At 42.8% G+C, this 25,216-nt stretch overlaps 1 protein-coding gene across 1 annotated transcript in view; it reads left to right on the forward strand.

Annotated features, from left to right (window-relative positions):
- Positions 1 to 25,216, forward strand: part of chordc1b (cysteine and histidine-rich domain (CHORD) containing 1b) — a 75,314-nt gene that overhangs the window by 240 nt on the left and 49,858 nt on the right. The window contains exons 2-9 of the mRNA XM_046317549.1: positions 2,148 to 2,197; positions 2,538 to 2,594; positions 10,450 to 10,610; positions 11,838 to 11,941; positions 12,797 to 12,926; positions 13,908 to 14,013; positions 15,668 to 15,787; positions 19,472 to 19,534. Of these exons, the coding sequence (XP_046173505.1) occupies positions 2,148 to 2,197; positions 2,538 to 2,594; positions 10,450 to 10,610; positions 11,838 to 11,941; positions 12,797 to 12,926; positions 13,908 to 14,013; positions 15,668 to 15,787; positions 19,472 to 19,534 (791 nt within the window). The remainder of the gene's footprint in view (positions 1 to 2,147; positions 2,198 to 2,537; positions 2,595 to 10,449; positions 10,611 to 11,837; positions 11,942 to 12,796; positions 12,927 to 13,907; positions 14,014 to 15,667; positions 15,788 to 19,471; positions 19,535 to 25,216) is intronic.

The following is a 25,216-nucleotide window of genomic DNA, read 5'->3' on the forward strand; positions in this document are numbered from 1 at the left end:
GCCTAGCGTTAACTAGAAACCACACAAAGCAACATGCTCCGTTTGGTGATAAAAACATTTATTCATCTGTACTATTTACAACGAGCTAACACGTGGAACAATATCAAACGTGATGCCTAGTCATTTTACCCTGCCCGTTGATCTGTCCCCTTGTAACTTATTCCTCTTCTTGCTATTAGGATTTGTTCATATGTATGTTTAAACTCTGAATCAGTGGGAAGGGCTCCTATGTAAGTATTTCAATGTAGTCTACACCTGTTGTAACTTGTCTCATGTGAATGTTTTGATTCTTAGTTAGCTACTACCTCGTATATGTCTCCAGTAGCTACTGTTGTTAGCCACGTTAACTCTCTTTATTACATGTGAATACCCGTTTAGGGGACTATCGTTGTCATTTCATTAGTGACGGGGTGGTTTGATAGCGAAGCGACGACATTTCGATGCAGTTTTCAAAGCACTAACGTCGCTGTACGGATTCAACACCACGTATCGAGGAAGAGATGCGGCAGAAATATGTCTCCCTCCAGCATGTGGCCCATTTCCTCCACCCAAACCAGGAATGGTTGTATGTAATTCGCTACGTGAGGTTGTATTTAATCGAATGAAAGTTTCTTAATGCTTGAATTGTTACTAGTGTTCGCATTTAAATAGAACAAGTGACACCTCCGGGAGTTTTGATTAAAACATTTTTAAAAACACTTTATATCGGCAGATGGCTATACATATTCATAGTTGAGGCTGGTAAAGCATAGCATCTATACGTTGAATACGTACGGCTGACGTCATCGAATATTCAAAATAGGATTAGAATACGTGCCTCCACGTGATGACGTGTGCATCTTCTTCTTTTTATGTCGAACTACACTCAGGTTTTGTTGTCGCCACCTGCTGGTCTGGGGGAAGAAAAAAAATAACTGCTAGAAGGATGCCATTAGAGGAGTGAATGAGTGATCGTGACTTTCCCCTGTCATATTGTTTTCCTTCCGGGGGCTATAATGTTACACAACTAGAGATGCAGTTATCGTTTGGTTAGCTAGCAAGAAGTTGAACGGCTGTTAAGTTACCCAGTTAGCATATCTCTTGCATTTGTAAATTCAGTCTGGAATCTGCTCTGATTTCGTGCTCTGAGGTTAGGTTAGTTAAGAAAGCTCTAGATAACCAGCTCTGCTACGGCAAGTAAAATGGTCAGTGTTTTCTCATTTGTGTCTGGAAGTAGTTAGCTAGCCAGCTTTAGCCAGTTAGCTTGGGTACTTCCCCATTCTTTATCGCTTGTAACGCCAGGGTAGTGGGTTCGATCCCCGGGACCACCCATACGTAGAATGTATGCACACATGACTGTAAGTCGCTTTGGATAAAAGCGTCTGCTAAACGGCATTTATTATTATTATTATTATTTATCAGTGCAATTCTGACAGCCAACTAGCTGACACTGTTTGAGAGGGTTCATCTAAAGTTCCTTCGTTAGATTTTAGCTCATCTTGCTCTGGCTAGCATTAGTTGTTGATCTTGTTGTTGTTGATGTGTATAACTGAGGGAGGGAGAGCCTACCGTTTTCAATGTTGTTTTTTAAAATTTCACCTTTATTTAACCAGGTAGGCCAGTTGAGAACAAGTTATGATTTCCGACTGCGACCTGGCCAAGATAAAGCAAAGCAGTGCGACACAAACAACAACAACAGAGTTACACATGGAATAAACAAATTTACAGTCAATAACACAATATAATAATCTGTATACAGTGTGTGCAAATGAAGTAAGGAAGTAATGAGGCTCTCTCTCTGTCTCTCTCTCTCTCTCTCTCTCTCTCCTCTCTCTCTGTCTCCCCCTCTCTCTCTGTCTCCCCCTCTCTCTCTGTCTCCCCCTCTCTCTCTGTCTCTCCCTCTCTCTCTCTGTCTCTAACCTCTCTCTCTGTCTCTAACCTCTCTCTCTCTGTCTCTAACCTCTCTCTCTCTGTCTCTAACCTCTCTGTCTCTCCCTCTCTCTCTCTGTCTCTCCCTCTCTCTCTCTCTGTCTCTCCCTCTCTCTCTCTCTGTCTCTCCCTCTCTCTCTCTCTGTCTCTTGTCTCTCTCTGTCTCCCCCTCTACCTCTCCCCGTCTCTCGCTCTCTGTCTCGCTCTCTGTCTCGCCCTCTCTCTGTCTCCCTCATTAGATGCCTGTACCCACCACCCTGGAGTTCCTGTGTTCCACGATGCACTGAAGGTAAAAGGAATACACACATACTCACTCTCTCTGACAACCTCCTGTCTGTCTCGTCAGGGCTTGTCTCTCTCTCTGACAACCTCCTGTCTCTTCTCCAGGGCTGATCTCTCTCTGACAACCTCCTGTCTGTCTCTCCAGGGCTGGTCTCTCTCTGACAACCTCCTGTCTGTCTCTTCAGGGCAGGTCTCTCTCTGACAACCTCCTGTCTCTTCTCCAGGGCTGATCTCTCTCTGACAACCTCCTGTCTGTCTCTTCAGGGCTGGTCTCTCTCTGACAACCTCCTGTCTGTCTCTTCAGGGCAGGTCTCTCTCTGACAACCTCCTGTCTGTCTCCTCTCCAGGGTTGGTCATGCTGTAAGAGGAGAACCACAGACTTCTCTGACTTCCTCAGCATTGCTGTAAGTTAACCTTTTTGTTGTCATGACAATGATGACAGAATGGCTACCAGGTTATCCCAGCAGTAAGTGGTCATTACATTATCTATGTTGACATTGCTACATAGCCATGTGTATCAAAGCACCACTATAGTCTATGGTCTACACCACTACGGTCTACACCACTACGGTCTACACCAGCACAGTCTACACCAGCACAGTCTACACCAGCACAGTCTACACCAGCACAGTCTACACCAGCACAGTCTACACCACACAGTCTACACCACTACAGTCTACACCAGCACAGTCTACACCACTACAGTCTACAGTCTACACCAGCACAGTCTACACCACTACAGTCTACACCAGCACAGTCTACACCACTACAGTCTACAGTCAACACCACTACAGTCTACAGTCAACACCACTACAGTCTACAGTCAGCACCTCTACTGTCAGCACCACTACAGTCTACAGTCTACACCACTACAGTCTACACCACTACAGTCTACACCACTACAGTCAGCACCACTACAGTCAGCACCACTACAGTCAGCACCACTACAGTCAGCACCACTACAGTCTACACCACTACAGTCTACAGTCTACACCACTACAGTCTACAGTCTACACCACTACAGTCTACAGTCTACACCACTACAGTCTACAGTCTACACCACTACAGTCTACAGTCTACACCACTACAGTCTACAGTCACACCACTACAGTCTACAGTCAGCACCACTACAGTCTACACCACTACAGTCTACACCACTACAGTCTACACCACTACAGTCTACACCACTACAGTCTACACCACTACAGTCTACACCACTACAGTCTACACCACTACAGTCTACACCACTACAGTCTACACCACTACAGTCAGCACCACTACAGTCAGCACCACTACAGTCAGCACCACTACAGTCTACAGTCTACACCACTACAGTCTACAGTCTACACCACTACAGTCTACAGTCAGCACCACTACAGTCTACAGTCAGCACCACTACAGTCAGCACCACTACAGTCTACACCACTACAGTCTACACCACTACAGTCAGCACCACTACAGTCAGCACCACTACAGTCAGCACCACTACAGTCAGCACCACTACAGTCTACACCACTACAGTCTACACCACTACAGTCTACACCACTACAGTCTACAGTCAGCACCACTACAGTCTACACCACTACAGTCTACACCACTACAGTCAGCACCACTACAGTCAGCACCACTACAGTCTACACCACTACAGTCTACACCACTACAGTCTACAGTCAGCACCACTAGAGTCAGCACCACTAGAGTCAGCACCACTAGAGTCAGCACCACTAGAGTCAGCACCACTAGAGTCAGCACCACTAGAGTCAGCACCACTAGAGTCAGCACCACTAGAGTCAGCACCACTACAGTCTACACCACTACAGTCTACACCACTACAGTCTACACCACTACAGTCTACAGTCTACACCACTACAGTCAGCACCACTACAGTCTACACCACTACAGTCAGCACCTCTACAGTCTACACCACTACAGTCTACACCACTACAGTCTACACCACTACAGTCTACACCACTACAGTCTACAGTCTACACCACTACAGTCAGCACCACTACAGTCTACACCACTACAGTCAGCACCTCTACAGTCTACAGTCAGCACCTCTACAGTCAGCACCTCTACAGTCAGCACCTCTACAGTCAGCACCACTACAGTCTACACCACTACAGTCTACACCACTACAGTCTACAGTCAGCACCACTACAGTCAGCACCACTACAGTCAGCACCACTACAGTCTACACCACTACAGTCAGCACCACTACAGTCTACACCACTACAGTCTACAGTCTACACCACTACAGTCAGCACCACTACAGTCTACAGTCTACACCACTACAGTCAGCACCACTACAGTCAGCACCACTACAGTCAGCACCACTACAGTCAGCACCACTACAGTCAGCACCACTACAGTCAGCACCACTACAGTCTACACCACTACAGTCAGCACCACTACAGTCTACACCACTACAGTCAGCACCACTACAGTCTACACCACTACAGTCTGCACCACTACAGTCAGCACCACTACAGTCTACACCACTACAGTCTACACCACTACAGTCTACACCACTACAGTCAGCACCACTACAGTCAGCACCACTACAGTCAGCACCACTACAGTCTACACCACTACAGTCTACACCACTACAGTCTGCACCACTACAGTCTGCACCACTACAGTCAGCACCACTACAGTCTACACCACTACAGTCAGCACCACTACAGTCTACACCACTACAGTCAGCACCACTACAGTCTACACCACTACAGTCTACAGTCAGCACCACTACAGTCAGCACCACTACAGTCTACACCACTACAGTCTACACCACTACAGTCAGCACCACTACAGTCTACAGTCAACACCTCTACAGTCAACACCTCTACAGTCAGCACCTCTACAGTCAGCACCTCTACAGTCTACAGTCAGCACCACTACAGTCAGCACCTCTACAGTCAGCACCTCTACAGTCAGCACCTCTACAGTCAGCACCTCTACAGTCAGCACCTCTACAGTCAGCACCTCTACAGTCAGCACCACTAGAGTCTACACCACTACAGTCTACAGTCTACACCACTACAGTCTACAGTCTACACCACTACAGTCAGCACCTCTACAGTCTACAGTCAGCACCTCTACAGTCTACAGTCAGCACCTCTACAGTCTACAGTCAGCACCTCTACAGTCAGCTCCTCTACAGTCAGCACCACTAGAGTCTACAGTCAGCACCTCTACAGTCAGCACCTCTACAGTCAGCACCACTAGAGTCTACAGTCAACACCACTACAGTCAGCACCACTACAGTCAGCACCACTACAGTCAACACCACTACAGTCAGCACCTCTACAGTCTACACCACTACAGTCAGCACCACTAGAGTCTACAGTCAGCACCACTACAGTCAACACCTCTACAGTCAGCACCTCTACAGTCTACAGTCAGCACCTCTACAGTCAGCACCTCTACAGTCAGCACCTCTACAGTCAGCACCACTACAGTCAGCACCACTACAGTCAGCACCACTACAGTCAGCACCACTACAGTCAGCACCACTACAGTCAGCACCACTACAGTCAGCACCACTACAGTCTACACCACTACAGTCTACAGTCTACACCACTACAGTCTACACCACTACAGTCTACAGTCAGCACCACTACAGTCTACAGTCTACACCACTACAGTCAGCACCACTACAGTCAGCACCACTACAGTCAGCACCACTACAGTCAGCACCACTACAGTCAGCACCACTACAGTCAGCACCACTAGAGTCTACAGTCAGCACCTCTACAGTCTACAGTCAGCACCTCTACAGTCAGCACCTCTACAGTCAGCACCACTACAGTCAGCACCACTACAGTCTACACCACTACAGTCAGCACCACTACAGTCTACAGTCAGCACCACTAGAGTCTACAGTCAGCACCACTAGAGTCTACAGTCAGCACCTCTACAGTCAGCACCTCTACAGTCAGCACTACTACAGTCAGCACCACTACAGTCTACACCACTACAGTCTACACCACTACAGTCAGCACCACTACAGTCAGCACCACTACAGTCAGCACCACTACAGTCAGCACCACTACAGTCAGCACCACTACAGTCAGCACCACTACAGTCTACAGTCAGCACCACTACAGTCAGCACCACTACAGTCAGCACCACTACAGTCAGCACCACTACAGTCAGCACCACTACAGTCAGCACCACTACAGTCAGCACCTCTACAGTCTACAGTCAGCACCACTACAGTCAGCACCACTACAGTCAGCACCACTACAGTCAGCACCACCACAGTCTACAGTCACCACACAGTCTACAGTCTACACCACTACAGTCTACAGTCAGCACCACTACAGTCTACAGTCTACACCACTACAGTCTACAGTCAGCACCACTACAGTCTACAGTCAGCACCACTACAGTCAGCACCACTACAGTCAACACCACTACAGTCAGCACCACTACAGTCAGCACCACTACAGTCAGCACCACTACAGTCAGCACCACTACAGTCAGCACCACTACAGTCAGCACCACTACAGTCAGCACCACTACAGTCTACACCACTACAGTCAACACCACTACAGTCAGCACCACTACAGTCAGCACCACTACAGTCAGCACCACTACAGTCAGCACCACTACAGTCAGCACCACTACAGTCAGCACCACTACAGTCTACACCACTACAGTCAGCACCACTACAGTCAGCACCACTACAGTCAACACCACTACAGTCAGCACCACTACAGTCTACACCACTACAGTCAGCACCACTACAGTCTACACCACTACAGTCTACACCACTACAGTCAGCACCACTACAGTCTACACCACTACAGTCAGCACCACTACAGTCAGCACCACTACAGTCAGCACCACTACAGTCAGCACCACTACAGTCAGCACCACTACAGTCAGCACCACTACAGTCAACACCACTACAGTCAGCACCACTACAGTCAGCACCACTACAGTCAACACCACTACAGTCAACACCACTACAGTCAGCACCACTACAGTCAGCACCACTACAGTCAACACCACTACAGTCTACACCACTACAGTCAGCACCACTACAGTCAGCACCACTACAGTCAGCACCACTACAGTCAGCACCACTACAGTCAGCACCACTACAGTCAGCACCACTACAGTCAACACCACTACAGTCAGCACCACTACAGTCTACACCACTACAGTCAGTCAGCACCACTACAGTACACCACTACAGTCAGCACCACTACAGTCAACACCTCTACAGTCAGCACCTACACCACTACAGTCTACAGTCAGCACAGTCTACACCACTACTACAGTCAGCACCTCTACAGTCAGCACCACTACAGTCAGCACCACTACAGTCTACACCACTACAGTCAGCACCACTACAGTCAGCACCACTACAGTCAGCACCACTACAGTCAGCACCACTACAGTCAGCACCACTACAGTCAACACCACTACAGTCAGCACCACTACAGTCTACACCACTACAGTCAGCACCACCTACACACCACTACAGTCACACCACTACAGTCAGCACCACTACAGTCAGCACCACTACAGTCTACACCACAGCACAGTCAGCACCACAGTCAGCACCACAGTCAGCACCACTACAGTCAGCACCACTACAGTCAGCACCACTACAGTCAGCACCACTACAGTCAGCACCACTACAGTCTACAGTCAGCACCTCTACAGTCTACAGTCAGCACCACTACAGTCAGCACCACTACAGTCAGCACCACTACAGTCAGCACCACTACAGTCAGCACCACTACAGTCTACACCACTACAGTCTACAGTCTACACCACTACAGTCTACAGTCAGCACCACTACAGTCTACAGTCAGCACCACTAGAGTCTACAGTCAGCACCACTACAGTCAGCACCACTACAGTCAGCACCACTACAGTCAGCACCACTACAGTCTACACCACTACAGTCAGTCAGCACCACTACAGTCAGCACCACTACAGTCAGCACCACTACAGTCAGCACCACTACAGTCAGCACCACTACAGTCAGCACCACTACAGTCAGCACCTCTACAGTCTACAGTCAGCACCACTACAGTCAGCACCACTACAGTCAGCACCACTACAGTCAGCACCACTACAGTCAGCACCTCTACAGTCTGCACCACTACAGTCAGCACCACTACAGTCAGCACCACTACAGTCAGCACCACTACAGTCAGCACCACTACAGTCAGCACCACTACAGTCAGCACCACTCAGTCTACACCACTACAGTCAGCACCAGTACAGTCACACCACTACAGTCAGCACCAGTCAGTCAGCACCACTACAGTCTACAGTCAGCACCACTACAGTCTGCACCACTACAGTCAGCACCACTACAGTCTACAGTCAGCACCACTACAGTCAGCACCACTACAGTCAACACCACTACAGTCAGCACCACAACACCACTACAGTCAGCACCACTACAGTCAGCACCACTACAGTCAGCACCACTACAGTCAGCACCACTACAGTCAGCACCACTACAGTCAGCACCACTACAGTCAGCACCACTACAGTCTACACCACTACAGTCAACACCACTACAGTCAGCACCACTACAGTCTACACCACTACAGTCAGCACCACTACAGTCAGCACCACTACAGTCAGCACCACTACAGTCTACAGTCTACACCACTACAGTCAGCACCACTACAGTCAGCACCACTACAGTCAACACCACTACAGTCAGCACCACTACAGTCAGCACCACTACAGTCTACACCACTACAGTCTACACCACTACAGTCAGCACCACTACAGTCTACACCACTACAGTCAGCACCACTACAGTCAACACCACTACAGTCAGCACCACTACAGTCAACACCACTACAGTCAGCACCACTACACCACCACTACAGTCTGCACCACTACAGTCAGCACCACTACAGTCAACACCACTACAGTCAGCACCACTACAGTCAGCACCACTACAGTCAACACCACTACAGTCAACACCACTACAGTCAGCACCACTACAGTCAGCACCACTACAGTCAACACCACAGTACAGTCTACACCACTACAGTCAGCACCACTACAGTCACCACAGTCAGCACCTACAGTCTACACCACTACAGTCAGCACCACTACAGTCTACACCACTACAGTCAGCACCACTACAGTCAGCACCACTACAGTCAGCACCACTACAGTCTACACCACTACAGTCTACACCACTACAGTCAGCACCACTACAGTCAGCACCACTACAGTCACACCACTACAGTCAGCACCACTACAGTCAGCACCACTACAGTCTACACCACTACAGTCAGCACCACTACAGTCAGCACCACTACAGTCAGCACCACTACAGTCTCTACAGTCAGCACCACTACAGTCAGCACCACTACAGTCAGCACCACTACAGTCGCACCACTACTCAGCACCACTACAGTCTACACCACTCAGCACCACTACAGTCAGCACCACTACAGTCAGCACCACTACAGTCAGCACCACTACAGTCAGCACCACTACAGTCAGCACCACTACAGTCTACACCACTACAGTCAGCACCACTACAGTCAGCACCACTAGAGTCAGCACCACCGCTCGCTCGCTCTCTCGCTCTCGCTCTCTCGCGCTCGCTCTCTCGCGCTCGCTCTCTCGCGCTCTCTCTCGCTCTCGCTCTCTCGCGCTCGCTCTCTCGCGCTCTCTCTCGCTCTCTCTCGCTCTCGCTCTCTCGCTCGCTCTCTCGCTCTCTCGCGCTCTCTCTCTCTCTCTCTCTCTCTCTCTCTCTCGCTCTCGCTCTGTCTCTCTCGCTCTCTCGCGCTCGCTATCTCTCTCGTGCTCTCTCTCTCTCTCGCTCTCTTGTCGCGCAAGCAAGGAAGTTGACACCCAAAAATGACTCTCCTGATATCCAGATGTTTTTATTTATTTTTTGAATACTGTAATATTTTCAACATACCTAATTCCCTATGAAGGCCACTGCATTTGACAGAGGGATGGGCTATGTCTGGATGTAACGGAGATCAGAGCTTAGTCTCACTCCACAGCTAGCTTGAAATGTTGCCAATGGTGCTATCCAATAGGATCAATTTTATTTTGTAGGTTGTCAAACGGGCAGTCATGAGAGTGAGGTAGAGGGACCCTTGTTCACCTGAAGCCCAGTCGGAGACCGGTTCAGGGAGACTATATGCTAAGCCAGCACACTGTTTACACGAGGGTTAGTTTACTGCTGTGTTTGTCAGGGTCTTAGGGTTAGGTAGTAACTATACTGTGTGTGTGTGTGTGTGTGAGCAGGGCTGCACCAAAGGTCCCCACAACCAGGAGAAGCCTCCTGAGCCTGTGAAACCAGCCGTGACGCCATCGGAAGACAAGGAGAGAGCTGAGGACCTCAAACCAAAGTTCAGCGAGTTCACCATCTCTGCTCCCAAACCCCTGGAGTCCATACGCAGACCCAGGTAGGTCAGGGGTTAGAGTTCACCATCTCTGCTCCCAAACCCCTGGAGTCCATACGCAGACATTTACATTACATTTAAGTCATTTAGCAGACGCTCTTATCCAGCAGACCCAGGTAGGTCAGGGGTTAGAGTTCACCATCTCTGCTCCCAAACCCCTGGACTCCATACGCAGACCCAGGTAGGTCAGGGGTTAGAGTTCACCATCTCTGCTCCCAAACCCCTGGAGTCCATACGCAGACCCAGGTAGGTCAGGGGTTAGAGTTCACCATCTCTGCTCCCAAACCCCTGGAGTCCATACGCAGACCCAGGTACGTCAGGGGTTAGAGTTCACCATCTCTGCTCCCAAACCCCTGGAGTCCATACGCAGACCCAGGTAGGTCAGGGGTCAGAGTTCACCATCTCTGCTCCCAAACCCCTGGAGTCCATACGCAGACCCAGGTAGGTCAGGGGTCAGAGTTCACCATCTCTGCTCCCAAACCCCTGGACTCCATACGCAGACCCAGGTAGGTCAGGGGTTAGAGTTCACCATCTCTGCTCCCAAACCCCTGGAGTCCATACGCAGACCCAGGTAGGTCAGGGGTTAGAGTTCACCATCTCTGCTCCCAAACCCCTGGAGTCCATACGCAGACCCAGGTAGGTCAGGGGTTAGAGTTCACCATCTCTGCTCCCAAACCCCTGGAGTCCATACGCAGACCCAGGTACGTCAGGGGTTAGAGTTCACCATCTCTGCTCCCAAACCCCTGGAGTCCATACGCAGACCCAGGTAGGTCAGGGGTTAGAGTTCACCATCTCTGCTCCCAAACCCCTGGAGTCCATACGCAGACCCAGGTAGAGTTCACCATCTCTGCTCCCAAACCCCTGGACTCCATACGCAGACCCAGGTAGGTCAGGGTTAGAGTTCACCATCTCTGCTCCCAAACCCCTGGAGTCCATACGCAGACCCAGGTAGGTCAGGGGTTAGAGTTCACCATCTCTGCTCCCAAACCCCTGGAGTCCATACGCAGACCCAGGTAGGTCAGGGGTTAGAGTTCACCATCTCTGCTCCCAAACCCCTGGAGTCCATACGCAGACCCAGGTAGGTCAGGGGTCAGAGGTCAGGCTCTTCAAAGCCCTCCTGGTATTTTATTTTGCGGTGACATCGGGACATTCATTATGTAGTCACGTTGCTTCTGTTAGTTGTTATTGTTTGTTGTTGTTGTTTGTTGATGTTTATGTTGTCGTCTCCAGTCCAGATGAGCCAGTGGTCAAACTACAACAGAAGATCTCTCCCTCTCTGAGACAGGCTCTGGAGAAACTGAAGCTGTCTGAGGATACTCTTACTGACAAGACAAGTAGGGACACTACCCCTCCTCCTTTCTCATGTCAGCATCCTCTCCTTCTCCTCCCTTTTCCTCTCATCTTCTCCTCACCTCAGAGATTAACTCAGGACAGGACATGACAGTAACTAGTCTTCATTACCTCAGGACAGGACAGTAACTAGTCTTCATAACCTCAGGACAGGACATGACAGTAACTAGTCTTCATTACCTCAGGACAGGACATGACAGTAACTAGTCTTCATTATATCAGGACAGGACATGACAGTAACTAGTCTTCATTACCTCAGGACAGGACATGACAGTAACTAGTCTTCCTAACCTCAGGACAGGACATGACAGTAACTAGTCTTCATTATATCAGGACAGGACATGACAGTAACTAGTCTTCATTATATCAGGACAGGACATGACAGTAACTAGTCTTCATAGCCTCAGGACAGGACATGACAGTAACTAGTCTTCATTATATCAGGACAGGGCATGCCAGTAACTAGTCTTCATTACCTCAGGACAGGACATGACAGTAACTAGTCTTCATTACCTCAGGACAGGACATGACAGTAACTAGTCTTCATTATATCAGTACATGCCAGTAACTAGTCTTCATAACCTCAGGACAGGACATGACAGTAACTAGTCTTCATTACCTCAGGACAGGACATGACAGTAACTAGTCTTCATTACCTCAGGACAGGACATGACAGTAACTAGTCTTCATAACCTCAGGACAGGACATGACAGTAACTAGTCTTCATTACCTCAGGACAGGACATGACAGTAACTAGTCTTCATTACATCAGGTCAGGACTGTAACTAGTCTTCATTACATCAGGACAGGATAGTAACTAGTTTTTGTCTGTTCTCTAGATGAGGATGATGATGTGGTGAAGGTAGGGACACTGTGTAAGAATGGAGGCTGTGCCCGAAGCTTTGAGGGCCCTGCCAGCAATGACCAACTGTGTCTCTTCCACGCTGGAGTACCCATCTTCCATGAAGGGTACGTATACAACTGACACACTCTACAGCTGTGCTAGCTAGCTAATGGCTAGATGTGCTTGCTCGCTAATAACTAGCTATCTAATGACTACTGTGATTGTAAGCTAATGACTAGCTATTCTTACTAGCTAATGACTAAATGTAGCTAATGACTAGCTGTGGTTACTAGCTAATGACTAGCTGTGCTTGCTAGCTAATGACTAGCTGTGTTTCCTAGCTAATGACTTGCTGTGCTTACTAGCTAATGACTAGCTGTGTTTCCTAGCTAATGACTTGCTGTGCTTCCTAGCTAATGACTAGCTGTGTTTCCTAGCTAATGACTTGCTGTGCTTGCTAGCTAATGACTTACTGTGCTTACTAGCTAATGACTAGCTGTGTTTGATAGCTAATGCGTAGCTAATGATGAGCTGTACTTACTATCTATTGACTTACTAATGAGTAGCTAATGACTAGCTGAGATTGCTAGCTAATGAGTAGCTCTGCTTACTAGCTAATGACTAGCTGTGCTTACTAGCTAATAACTAGCTGTGCTTACTAGCTAATGATTAGCTGTGCTTACTAGCTAATGATTAGCTGTGCTTACTAGCTAATGACTAGCTGTGCTTGCTAGCTAATGACTAGCTGTGCTTGCTAGCTAATGACTAGCTGTGCTTGCTAGCTAATGATTAGCTGTGCTTACTAGCTAATGATTAGCTGTGCTTACTAGCCAATGACTAGATGTGCTTGCTAGCTAATGATTAGATGTGCTTGCTAGCTAATGATTAGATGTGCTTGCTAGCTAATGATTAGCTAATGACACTGCAAATCCCTTAAAGCTACAAAGATGCCAATAACATATTCCTGACTGCTTTTTCCCTTCAGATTTGTAGTTAGTTAATCCTGTGTATGTGTGTGTGTGTGTTGTGCTTGAATTGTGTGTGTGTGTGTTGTGCTTGAATCCGTGTGTGTGTGTGTTTGTGTGTGTCGTTGTGTGTGTTCCCAGTATGAAGTACTGGAGTTGTTGCAAGAAGAAAACGTCAGACTTCAACACGTTCCTCTCACAGGAGGGCTGTAGCCGTGGCAACCACCTCTGGAGAAAGAAAGACACGGTGGGTCAGTTGGATCGGGGTTGTTGGGTTCGGGGTTGGTGGGTCGGTGGGGTCGGTGGGTCGGTGGGGTTGGTGGGTCGGTGGGGTTGGTGGGTTCGGGGTCGGTGGGATCGGGGTCGGTGGGATCGGGGTTGGTGGGTCGGTTGGATCGGGGTCGGAGGGTTCGGGTTGGTGGGTCGGTGGGATCGGGGTTGTTGGGTTCGGGGTCGGTAGGGTTCGGGGGTCAGGGGGTCTGTTCAGAGAGCATGCTAGAGGTTGAGTTCCAACAATCTCTCCTTTCTGTGCCTCGTTCACCACTCCCCACACATTTAAAACCATCGGACTGATGGAAGGCATTGGCTAGAAGCACATTCCATATTCCGGTCATTTCCTTTCAAATCCATGAAGGGAAGTGAACAAGTGCACACGTTGGTTGAACCTAGATTATTGGGACACACTCTTGAGTGTCTGTCTCCATCTGGTATGATAAGGAATACATCGATAAGGAATACAGGGGTTGGATAAGGAATACAGGGGTTGGATAAGGAATACAGGGGTTGATATGAAATACAGGGGGTTGGATATGAAATACAGGGGTTGGATAAGGAATACAGGGGTTATATATGAAATACAGGGGTTGGATAAGGAAATACAGGGGTTGGATAAGGAATACAGGGGTTGGATAAGGAATACAGGGGTTGGATATGAAATACAGGGGTTGGATAAGGAATACAGGGGTTGGATATGGAATACAGGGGGTTGGATAAGGAATACAGGGGTTGGATAAGGAATACAGGGGTTGGATATGGAATACAGGGGTTGGATATGGAATACAGGGGTTGGATATGGAATACAGGGGTTGGATAAGGAATACAGGGGGGTTGGATATGGAATACAGGGGGTTGGATATGGAATACAGGGGGTTGGATATGGAATACAGGGGTTGGATAGGGAATACAGGGGGTTGGATATGGAATACAGGGGTTGGATATGGAATACAGGGGGTTGGATGGAATACAGGGGTTGGAATACAGGGGTTGGAATACAGGGGGTTGGAATAGGGGTTGGAATGGAATACAGGGGTTGGATATGGAATTACAGGGGTTGGATATGGAATTACAGGGGGTTGGATATGGAATACAGGGGTTGGATATGGAATACAGGGGTTGGATATGGAATACAGGGGGGTTGGAATACAGGGGGTTGGGGGGTTGGATATGGAATACAGGGGGTTGGATATGGAATACAGGGGGTTGGATATGGAATACAGGGGGTTGGATATGAAATACAGGGGGTTGGATATGGAATGCAGGGGGTTGGAATAGAGGGGGTTGGATATGGAATAGAGGGGGTTGGATAAGTGACCAACCATGGTGTTACAACCTACAAGTAACTTCTAATGTGTCTGTGTGTCTGACCCTGTGTGTGTGACCCTGTCTGTCTGTCTGTCTGTCTGTCTGTCTGTCTGTCTGTCTGTCTGTCTGTCTGTCTGTCTGTCTGTCTGTCTGTCTGTCTGTCTGTCTCTGCATTTTTGTGTGTGTGTGTGTGTGTGTGTGTGTGTGTGTGTGTGTGTGTGTGTGTGTGTGTGTGTGTGTGTGTGTGTGTGTGTGTGTGTGTGTGTGTGTGTACATTTTTGTGTGTGAGTCTGACCCTGTGTGTGTTTGTGTGTGCTTAGGGTAAGACAGTGGTCCCGTGCAGGTTTGACTGGCATCAGACAGGAAGTCAGGTGATCATCTCCATCTACGCTAAGAACTCTCTGCCAGCTGTCAGTTACGTAGAGGGAAACAGCTGCACGGTGAGACACACAGTCATGTATAACTAACATTGTGGGGACACACAATTCAGTCCCATTCAAAATCCTGTTCCCAAAACCTAACCCTAAAAAACTAAGCCTAGCTCCTAACCCGTAATTCTAACCTTAACCCTAAGCCCCCTAGAAGTATAATTTGACTCTATGGGGACTAACAAAATGTTCACAGTTTGTCATTTTTGTTTGTTTGTTTACAATTCTTGTGGGGACTTCTGGACCCCACAATAATATTTAAAAACACACACACACACACACACACACACACACACACACACACACACACACACACACACACACACACACACACACACACACACACACACACACACACACACACACACACACACACACACACATTGAGGGCTATATAGAAGGGTATTTAAAGGTGGGGAAAGAGGACTATACTACCGGTCAAAAGTTTTACAACACCTACCCATTCAAGGTATTTCTTTATTTTTACTATTTTCTACATTGTAGAATAATAGTGAAGACATCAACACTATGATATAACACATATGGAATCATGTAGTAACCAAAAAAGTGTTAAACAAATCAAAATATATTTTATATTTGAGATTCTCCAAATAGCCAATCTTTGCCTTGATGACAGCTTTGCACACTCTTGGCATTTTCTCAACCAGCTTCACCTGGAATGCTTTTCCAACAGTCTTGAAGGAGTTCCCACAAATGTTGAGAACTTGTCGGCTGCTTTTTCTTCACACTGCGGTCCAACTTACCCAAAACCATCTGAATTAGGTTGAGGTCGGGTGATTGTGGAGGTCAGGTCATCTGATGCAGCACTCCATCCCTCTCCTTCTTGGTCAAATAGCCCTTGCACAGCCTGGAGGTGTGTTGGGTCATTGTCCTGTTGAAAAACAAATGATAGTCCTACTAAGCGCAAACCAGATGGGATGACGTATCGCTGCAGAATGCTGTGGTAGCCATGCTGGTTAAGTGTGCCTTGAATTCTAAATAAATCACTGACAGCGTCACCAGCAAAGCACCATCACACCTCCTCCTCCTCCGTGCTTCACGGTGGGAACTACACATGCGGAGATCATCTGTCTCACAAAGACACAGCGGTTGGAACCAAAGATTTGGAGTGTGAAGGAAAGGAGAGCAAAGGACAGATTTCCACCGGTCTAATGTCCATTGCTCGTGTTTCTTGGCCCAAGCAAGCCTCTTCTTATTGGTGTCCTTTAGTAGTGGTTTCTTTGCAGCAATTCGACCATGAAGGCCTGATTCACGCAGTCTCCTCTGAACAGCTGATGTTGAGGTGTGTCTGTTACTTGAACTCTGTGAAGCATTTATTTGGGCTGCAATTTCTGAGTCTGCGGCGGTCCTCATGAGAGACAGTTAACTGTAATGAACTTATCCTCTGCAGCAGAGGTAACTCTTGGTCTTCCTTTCCTGCGGCGGTCCTCATGAGAGCCAGTTTCATCATAGAGCTTGAAGGTTGTTGTGACTCCACTTGAAGAAACTTACAAAGTTCTTGAAATGTTCCGTATTGATTGACCTTCATGTTTTAAAGTAATGATGGACTGTCGTTTCTCTTTGCTTATTTGAGCTGTCCTTGCCATAATATGGACTTGAGTCTTTTTACCAAGTAGGGCTATCTTCTGTATACCACCCCTACCTTGTCACAACACAACTGATTGGCTCATTAAGAAGGAAAGAAATTCCACAAATGAACTTTTAACAAGACACACCTGTTAATTGAACTGCATTCTAGGTGACTACCTCATGAAGCTGATTGAGAGAATGTCAAAAGTGTGCAAAGCTGTCATCAAGGCAAAGGGTGGCTATTTGAAGAATATAAAATATATTTTGATTTGTTAAACACTTTTATGGTTACTACATGATTCCATATGTGTTACTTCCTAGTTTGGATGTCTTCAATATTATTCTACAATGTAGAAATTTGTCAAAATAATGAAAAACCCTTGAATGGTAGTGTATGTAAATTGAGTGGTGTAAGTAGGTGTATTTTAAGTGCTAAACTCTTTTTTTAATTTTTATTTTATTTTACTAGGCAAGTCAGTTAAGAACGAATTCTTATTTTCAATGACGGCCTAGGAACAGTGGGTTAACTGCCTGTTCAGGGGCAGAACGACAGATTTTGTCAGCTCGGGGGTTTGAACTTGCAACCTTCCGGTTACTAGTCCAACGCTCTAACCACTAGGCTACCCTGCCACCCCGCTCTTCACAATTGTCAGTTGGAAATTCATTTTCCAGTGAGCAAACAATTTCCGTACAGCATGAATTCATCTGTCAATAAAACTCATGAATTGCAATTAGTTATACGTCATATTTCAAAGAAACCTGGAAACACTGTACAGTTATTTTAAAGGTCGACTTTGGGCAAAAGCTAAAAAATAATGTATTTAAACTGTATAACTGAACAATGCTCCATCATACCAGACCATTTAATGCTTCAAAACGACACTAAATTGATGAATAAGATTTTAGCTGATTGATGAATAAGATATTGGCTGCAGAAGTGCCATTTTTTTATCGATCTCTGCAGCTTCAGTCCAAAAACAGTTGTCATACCAGGCTGTGATGCACCCCGACAGTATGCTCTCGATGGTGCTCCTGTAGAACACTGATGCGGCCTGACAGTATGCTCTCGATGGTGCTCCTGTAGAACAATGTGATGGAGCCTGACAGTATGCTCTCGATGGTGCTCATGTAGAACACTGGGATGCAGCCCAACAGTATGCTCTCGATGGTGCTCCTGTAGAACATTGTGATGCAGCCTGACAGTATGCTCTCGATGGTGCTCATGTAGAACATTGTGATGCAGACCGACAATATGCTCTCGATGGGGCTCCTGTAGAACACTGTGATGCAGCCCGACAGTATGCTCTCGATGGTGCTCCTGTAGAACACTGTGATGCAGCCCGACAGTGTGCTCTCGATGGTGCTCCTGTAGAACACTGTGATGCAGCCTGATAGTATGCTCTTGGTGGTGCTCCTGTAGAACACTGTGATAGTCCTCGGGGACAGGCTGAATTTCTTCAGCATCTAGAGGTTAAAGAGTCGCTGTCGTGCCTCTTCACTACGGTGTCCGTGTGGTTATACCATTTCTGCTTCTTTGAGATGTTTACTACAAGAAATTTGGAAGTTATTGACCGTCTCCACGGCGGTCCCGTTGATGAGGATGGGGGGCGTGAACAGCCTGGTTCCACCTGAATAGCACAATCGGCTCCTTTGTTTTGTACCTGTTGTCTACCTGGCACTACGCCGTCAGAGTGCCTACCTCCTCTCTGTAGGCTGTCTAGTTGTTGTTGGTGATCAGGCCTACTACTGTCGTGTCGTCAGTGAACATGATGATGGAGTTGGAACTGTGTGAGGCCAGTCAGTCGTGGGTATACAAGGAGTACAGGAGGGGACTGAGGATGCACCCTTGTGGGGCCTACCCGCGTTGAGAATCAGTGTGGTGGAGGTAATGTTGCCTACCTTCACCACCTGTTTGAATATTGGGTGGGACATGTCCTCCCTCCCCATCCCCCGTTGCAATTACGCCTATGACATACACACAGGGTCAATGGTCGAACCAACTACCTGACATCAGGTATGTAAAGGGAACAGTAACACCCTGAAACACACACCAGGCCCTGTATTCTCACTGTAGTGGGTCCTGATTTAGACCATTCTCCTCCACAGCTCAACATCCACATTATCTTTGATGGAGAGAAGGAGTTTGAGCAGACGATTAACTTGTGGGGGGTGAGTACTACTATAGTACTATACATCTATACCAGGCTTTCCCAAACTCGGTCCTGGGGTCACCCCTGTGTCCACGTTTTGGTGTTTGCTCCTAGCACTACACAGCTGATTCAAGTAATCAACTCATCATCAAGCTTTGAATCCGCTGTGTAGTGTTGGGGCAAAAACCAAAAAGTGCTCGCCTCGGGGTCCAGAGGACTGAGTTTGGGAAACGCTGGTCTATACTATACTTACTATTACTACTATACTTAATACTACTACTAATACTATTTGTCTATACTACACTCACTATTACTACTGTACTTACTACTACTACTACTACTACTACTACTATAATACTATTTGTCTATACTACACTCACTATTACTACTGTACTTACTACTACTACTACTATAATACTATATGTCTATACTACACTTACTATTACTACTATATGTCTATACTATACTTACTATTACTATTATAATACTATATGCCTATACTATACTTACTATTACTATAATACTATACATCTGTACTATACTTACTATTATTATAATACTATATGCCTATACTATACTTACTATTACTACTATAATACTATACATCTATACTATACTTACTATTACTACTATAATACTATACATCTATACTATACTTAATATTACTACTATATGTCTATACTATACTTACTACTATAATACTTTTTGTCTATACTGTACTTACTATTACTACTATATGTCTATACTATACTTACTATTACTATTATAATACTATATGCCTATACTATACTTACTATTACTATAATACTATACATCTGTACTATACTTACTATTATTATAATACTATACATCTATACTATACTTACTATTACTACTATAATACTATACATCTATACTATACTTACTATTACTACTATATGTCTATACTATACTTACTACTATAATACTTTTTGTCTATACTGTACTTACTATTACTACTATATGTCTATACTGTATTTATTAGTCTATATACTATTTTGTAATTTACATACTTACTACTGTTTATACAACTATACAATATATTTATTTGCTATTACTATTATTGTCTATACAATAATTATATACTATTACTTAACTATACATCTATACTATATCTACTATTACTACTATACATCTATACTATGTCTACTATACTTACTATGGCTATACTATACTTACTACTATATACTGCATCTATACTATACTTACTATTACTACTATACTATACTTATCTATACTATATACTATTATACTATACTACACTTACTATTACTACTATACATCTACTATACTATACTATTACTATTACTATTACTACTATACATCTATACTATATTTACTATTACTACTATACATACTATATGTCTATACTGTACTTACTATTACTACTATACATACTATTTACTATTACTACTTAATATTATGTCTATTGTATACTACTATACTATACTTACTACTACTACTACAATACTATTTGTCTATACTACACTTACTATTAACTTTATAATACTATATGTCTATACTATACTTACTATTACTACTATACATCTATACTACACTTACTATTAATTTTATAATACTATGTCTATACTATACTTACTATTACTACTATACTTACTACTACTACTATAATACTATTTGTCTATACTACACTTACTATTACTACTACACTGTACTTACTATTACTACTATATACTATACATACTATTACTGCAATAATACTATGTCTATACTACACTTACTATGTCTATACTATACTTACTATGTCTATACTATGACTATACTATACTATGTCTTTACTATACTTACTATGTCTATACTATACTATGTCTATACTTACTATGTATATACTATATACTATATGTCTATACTATACTTACTATGTATACTACTATACTTACTATGTCTATACTATACTATGTCTATACTACTTACTATTACTATGTCTTACTTACTATGTCTATACTATACTTACTGTGTCTATACTATACTATGTCTATACTATACTTACTATGTCTATACTATACTTACTATGTCTATACTATACTTACTATGTCTATACTATGTCTTTACTATACTTACTATGTCTATACTATACTATGTCTATACTATACTTACTATGTCTATACTATACTTACTATGTCTACTTACTATACTTACTATGTCTATACTTACTATGTCTATACTATACTTACTATGTCTATACTATACTTACTATATATCTTACTATGTCTTACTATGTCTATACTATACTTACTATGTCTATACTATACTTACTATGTCTATACTTACTATGTCTATACTATATGTCTATACTATGTCTATACTATATTTACTATGTCTATACTATACTTACTATGTCTATACTATACTTACTATGTCTATACTTACTATGTCTATACTATACTTACTATGTCTATATACTATGTCTACTTGTCTATACTTACTATGTCTATACTTACTATGTCTTTACTATACTTACTATGTCTATACTATACTTACTATGTCTATACTATACTTACTATGTCTATACTATACTTACTATGTCTATACTATACTTACTATGTCTATATACTATACTTACTATGTCTATACTATACTTACTATGTCTATACTATGTCTTTACTATACTTACTATGTCTATACTTACTATGTCTATACTATGTCTATACTATGTACTATACTTACTATACTTACTATGTCTATACTTACTATGTCTATACTTACTATGTCTACTATGTCTATACTTACTATGTCTATACTACTATGTCTATACTATGTCTATACTTACTATGTCTATACTTACTATGTCTATACTACTTACTATGTCTATACTATACTTACTATGTCTATACTATACTTACTATGTCTATACTATACTTACTATGTCTATACTATACTTACTATGTCTATTACTATACTTACTATGTCTATACTTACTATGTCTATACTATACTTACTATGTCTATACTTACTATGTCTATACTATACTTACTATACTATACTTACTATGTCTATACTATACTTACTATGTACTATACTTACTATTACTATGTCTATACTATACTTACTATGTCTATACTATACTTACTATGTCTATACTTACTATGTCTATACTATACTATGTCTATACTTACTATGTCTATACTATACTTACTATGTCTTTACTATACTTACTATGTCTACTATACTTACTATGTACTATACTTACTATGTCTATACTATACTTACTATACTATACTTACTATATACTTACTATGTCTATACTATACTTACTATGTCTATATACTTACTATGTCTATACTATACTTACTATGTCTATACTATACTATGTCTATACTTACTACTATACTTACTATGTCTATACTATACTTACTACTATACTTACTATGTCTATACTATACTATGTCTATACTTACTATGTCTATACTATACTTACTATGTCTATACTTACTATACTTACTATGTCTATACTATACTTACTATGTCTATACTATACTTACTATGTCTATGTCTTTACTATACTTACTATGTCTATACTATGTCTATACTTACTATGTCTATACTATATTACTATGTCTATGTCTATACTTACTATGTACTTACTACTATACTTACTATGTCTACTATGTCTATACTTACTATGTCTATACTATACTTACTATGTCTATACTATACTTACTATGTCTATACTATACTTACTATGTCTATACTATACTTACTATGTCTATACTATACTTACTATGTCTATACTTACTATGTCTATACTTACTATGTCTATACTACTTACTATGTCTATACTATACTTACTATGTCTATACTTACTATGTCTATACTATACTTACTATGTCTATACTATACTATGTCTATACTATACTTACTATGTCTATACTATACTTACTATGTCTATACTATACTTACTATGTCTATACTTACTACTATGTCTATACTATACTTACTATGTCTATACTATACTTACTATGTCTATACTATACTATGTCTTACTATACTTACTATGTACTATGTCTATATACTATACTATACTTACTATGTCTATACTATACTATACTATGTCTATACTACTATGTCTCTACTATACTTACTATGTACTATACTTACTATGTCTATACTATACTTACTACTACTATACTATACTTACTATGTCTATACTTACTATGTCTATACTATACTTACTATGTCTATACTATACTTACTATGTACTATACTATACTATACTATACTATGTCTATACTTACTATGTCTATACTATACTTACTATGTCTATACTATGTCTATACTATGTACTATACTTACTATGTCTATACTATACTACTACTATACTATACTTACTATGTCTATACTATACTTACTATGTCTATACTTACTATGTCTACTTACTATACTTACTATGTATGTCTATACTTACTATGTCTATACTTATACTATACTATACTTACTATGTCTATACTATACTATGTCTATACTATACTTACTATGTCTATACTATACTTACTATGTCTATACTATACTTACTATGTCTATATACTATGTCTATACTTACTATGTCTATACTATACTATGTCTATACTATACTTACTATGTCTATACTTACTATACTTACTATACTATACTTACTATACTATACTTACTATGTCTATACTATACTATACTATACTATACTATACTATGTCTATACTATACTTACTATGTCTATACTATACTATACTATACTATACTTACTATACTATACTTATATGTCTATACTATACTTACTATGTCTATACTTACTATGTACTATACTTACTATGTCTATACTTACTACTATACTTACTATACTATACTACTTACTATGTCTATACTATACTTACTATGTCTATACTTACTATGTCTATACTATACTTACTATGTCTATACTTACTATGTCTATACTTACTATGTCTATACTATACTATGTCTATTACTATACTTACTATGTCTATACTATACTTACTATGTCTATACTTACTATGTCTATACTATACTTACTATGTCTATACTATACTTACTACTATACTTACTATGTCTATACTATACTTACTATGTCTATACTTACTATGTCTATACTATACTATGTCTATACTATACTTACTATGTCTATACTATACTTACTATGTCTATACTATACTTACTATGTCTATACTATACTTACTATGTACTATACTTACTATGTCTATACTTACTATGTCTATACTATACTTACTATGTCTATACTATACTTACTATGTCTATACTATACTTACTATGTCTATACTATACTTACTATGTCTATACTATACTTACTATGTCTATACTATACTTACTATGTCTATACTATACTTACTATGTCTATACTACTTACTATGTCTATACTTACTATGTCTATACTACTTACTATGTCTATACTATACTTACTATGTCTATACTATACTTACTATGTCTATACTATACTTACTATGTCTATACTATACTATGTCTATACTATACTTACTATGTCTATACTATACTTACTATGTCTATACTTACTATGTCTACTTACTATGTCTATACTTACTATGTCTATACTATACTTACTATGTCTATACTATACTATGTCTATACTATACTTACTATGTCTATACTATACTTACTATGTCTATACTATACTTACTATGTCTATACTATGTCT

This window comes from Oncorhynchus gorbuscha, linkage group LG20 (genome assembly GCF_021184085.1).
Source record: "Oncorhynchus gorbuscha isolate QuinsamMale2020 ecotype Even-year linkage group LG20, OgorEven_v1.0, whole genome shotgun sequence".
Lineage (NCBI taxonomy): Eukaryota > Metazoa > Chordata > Actinopteri > Salmoniformes > Salmonidae > Oncorhynchus > Oncorhynchus gorbuscha.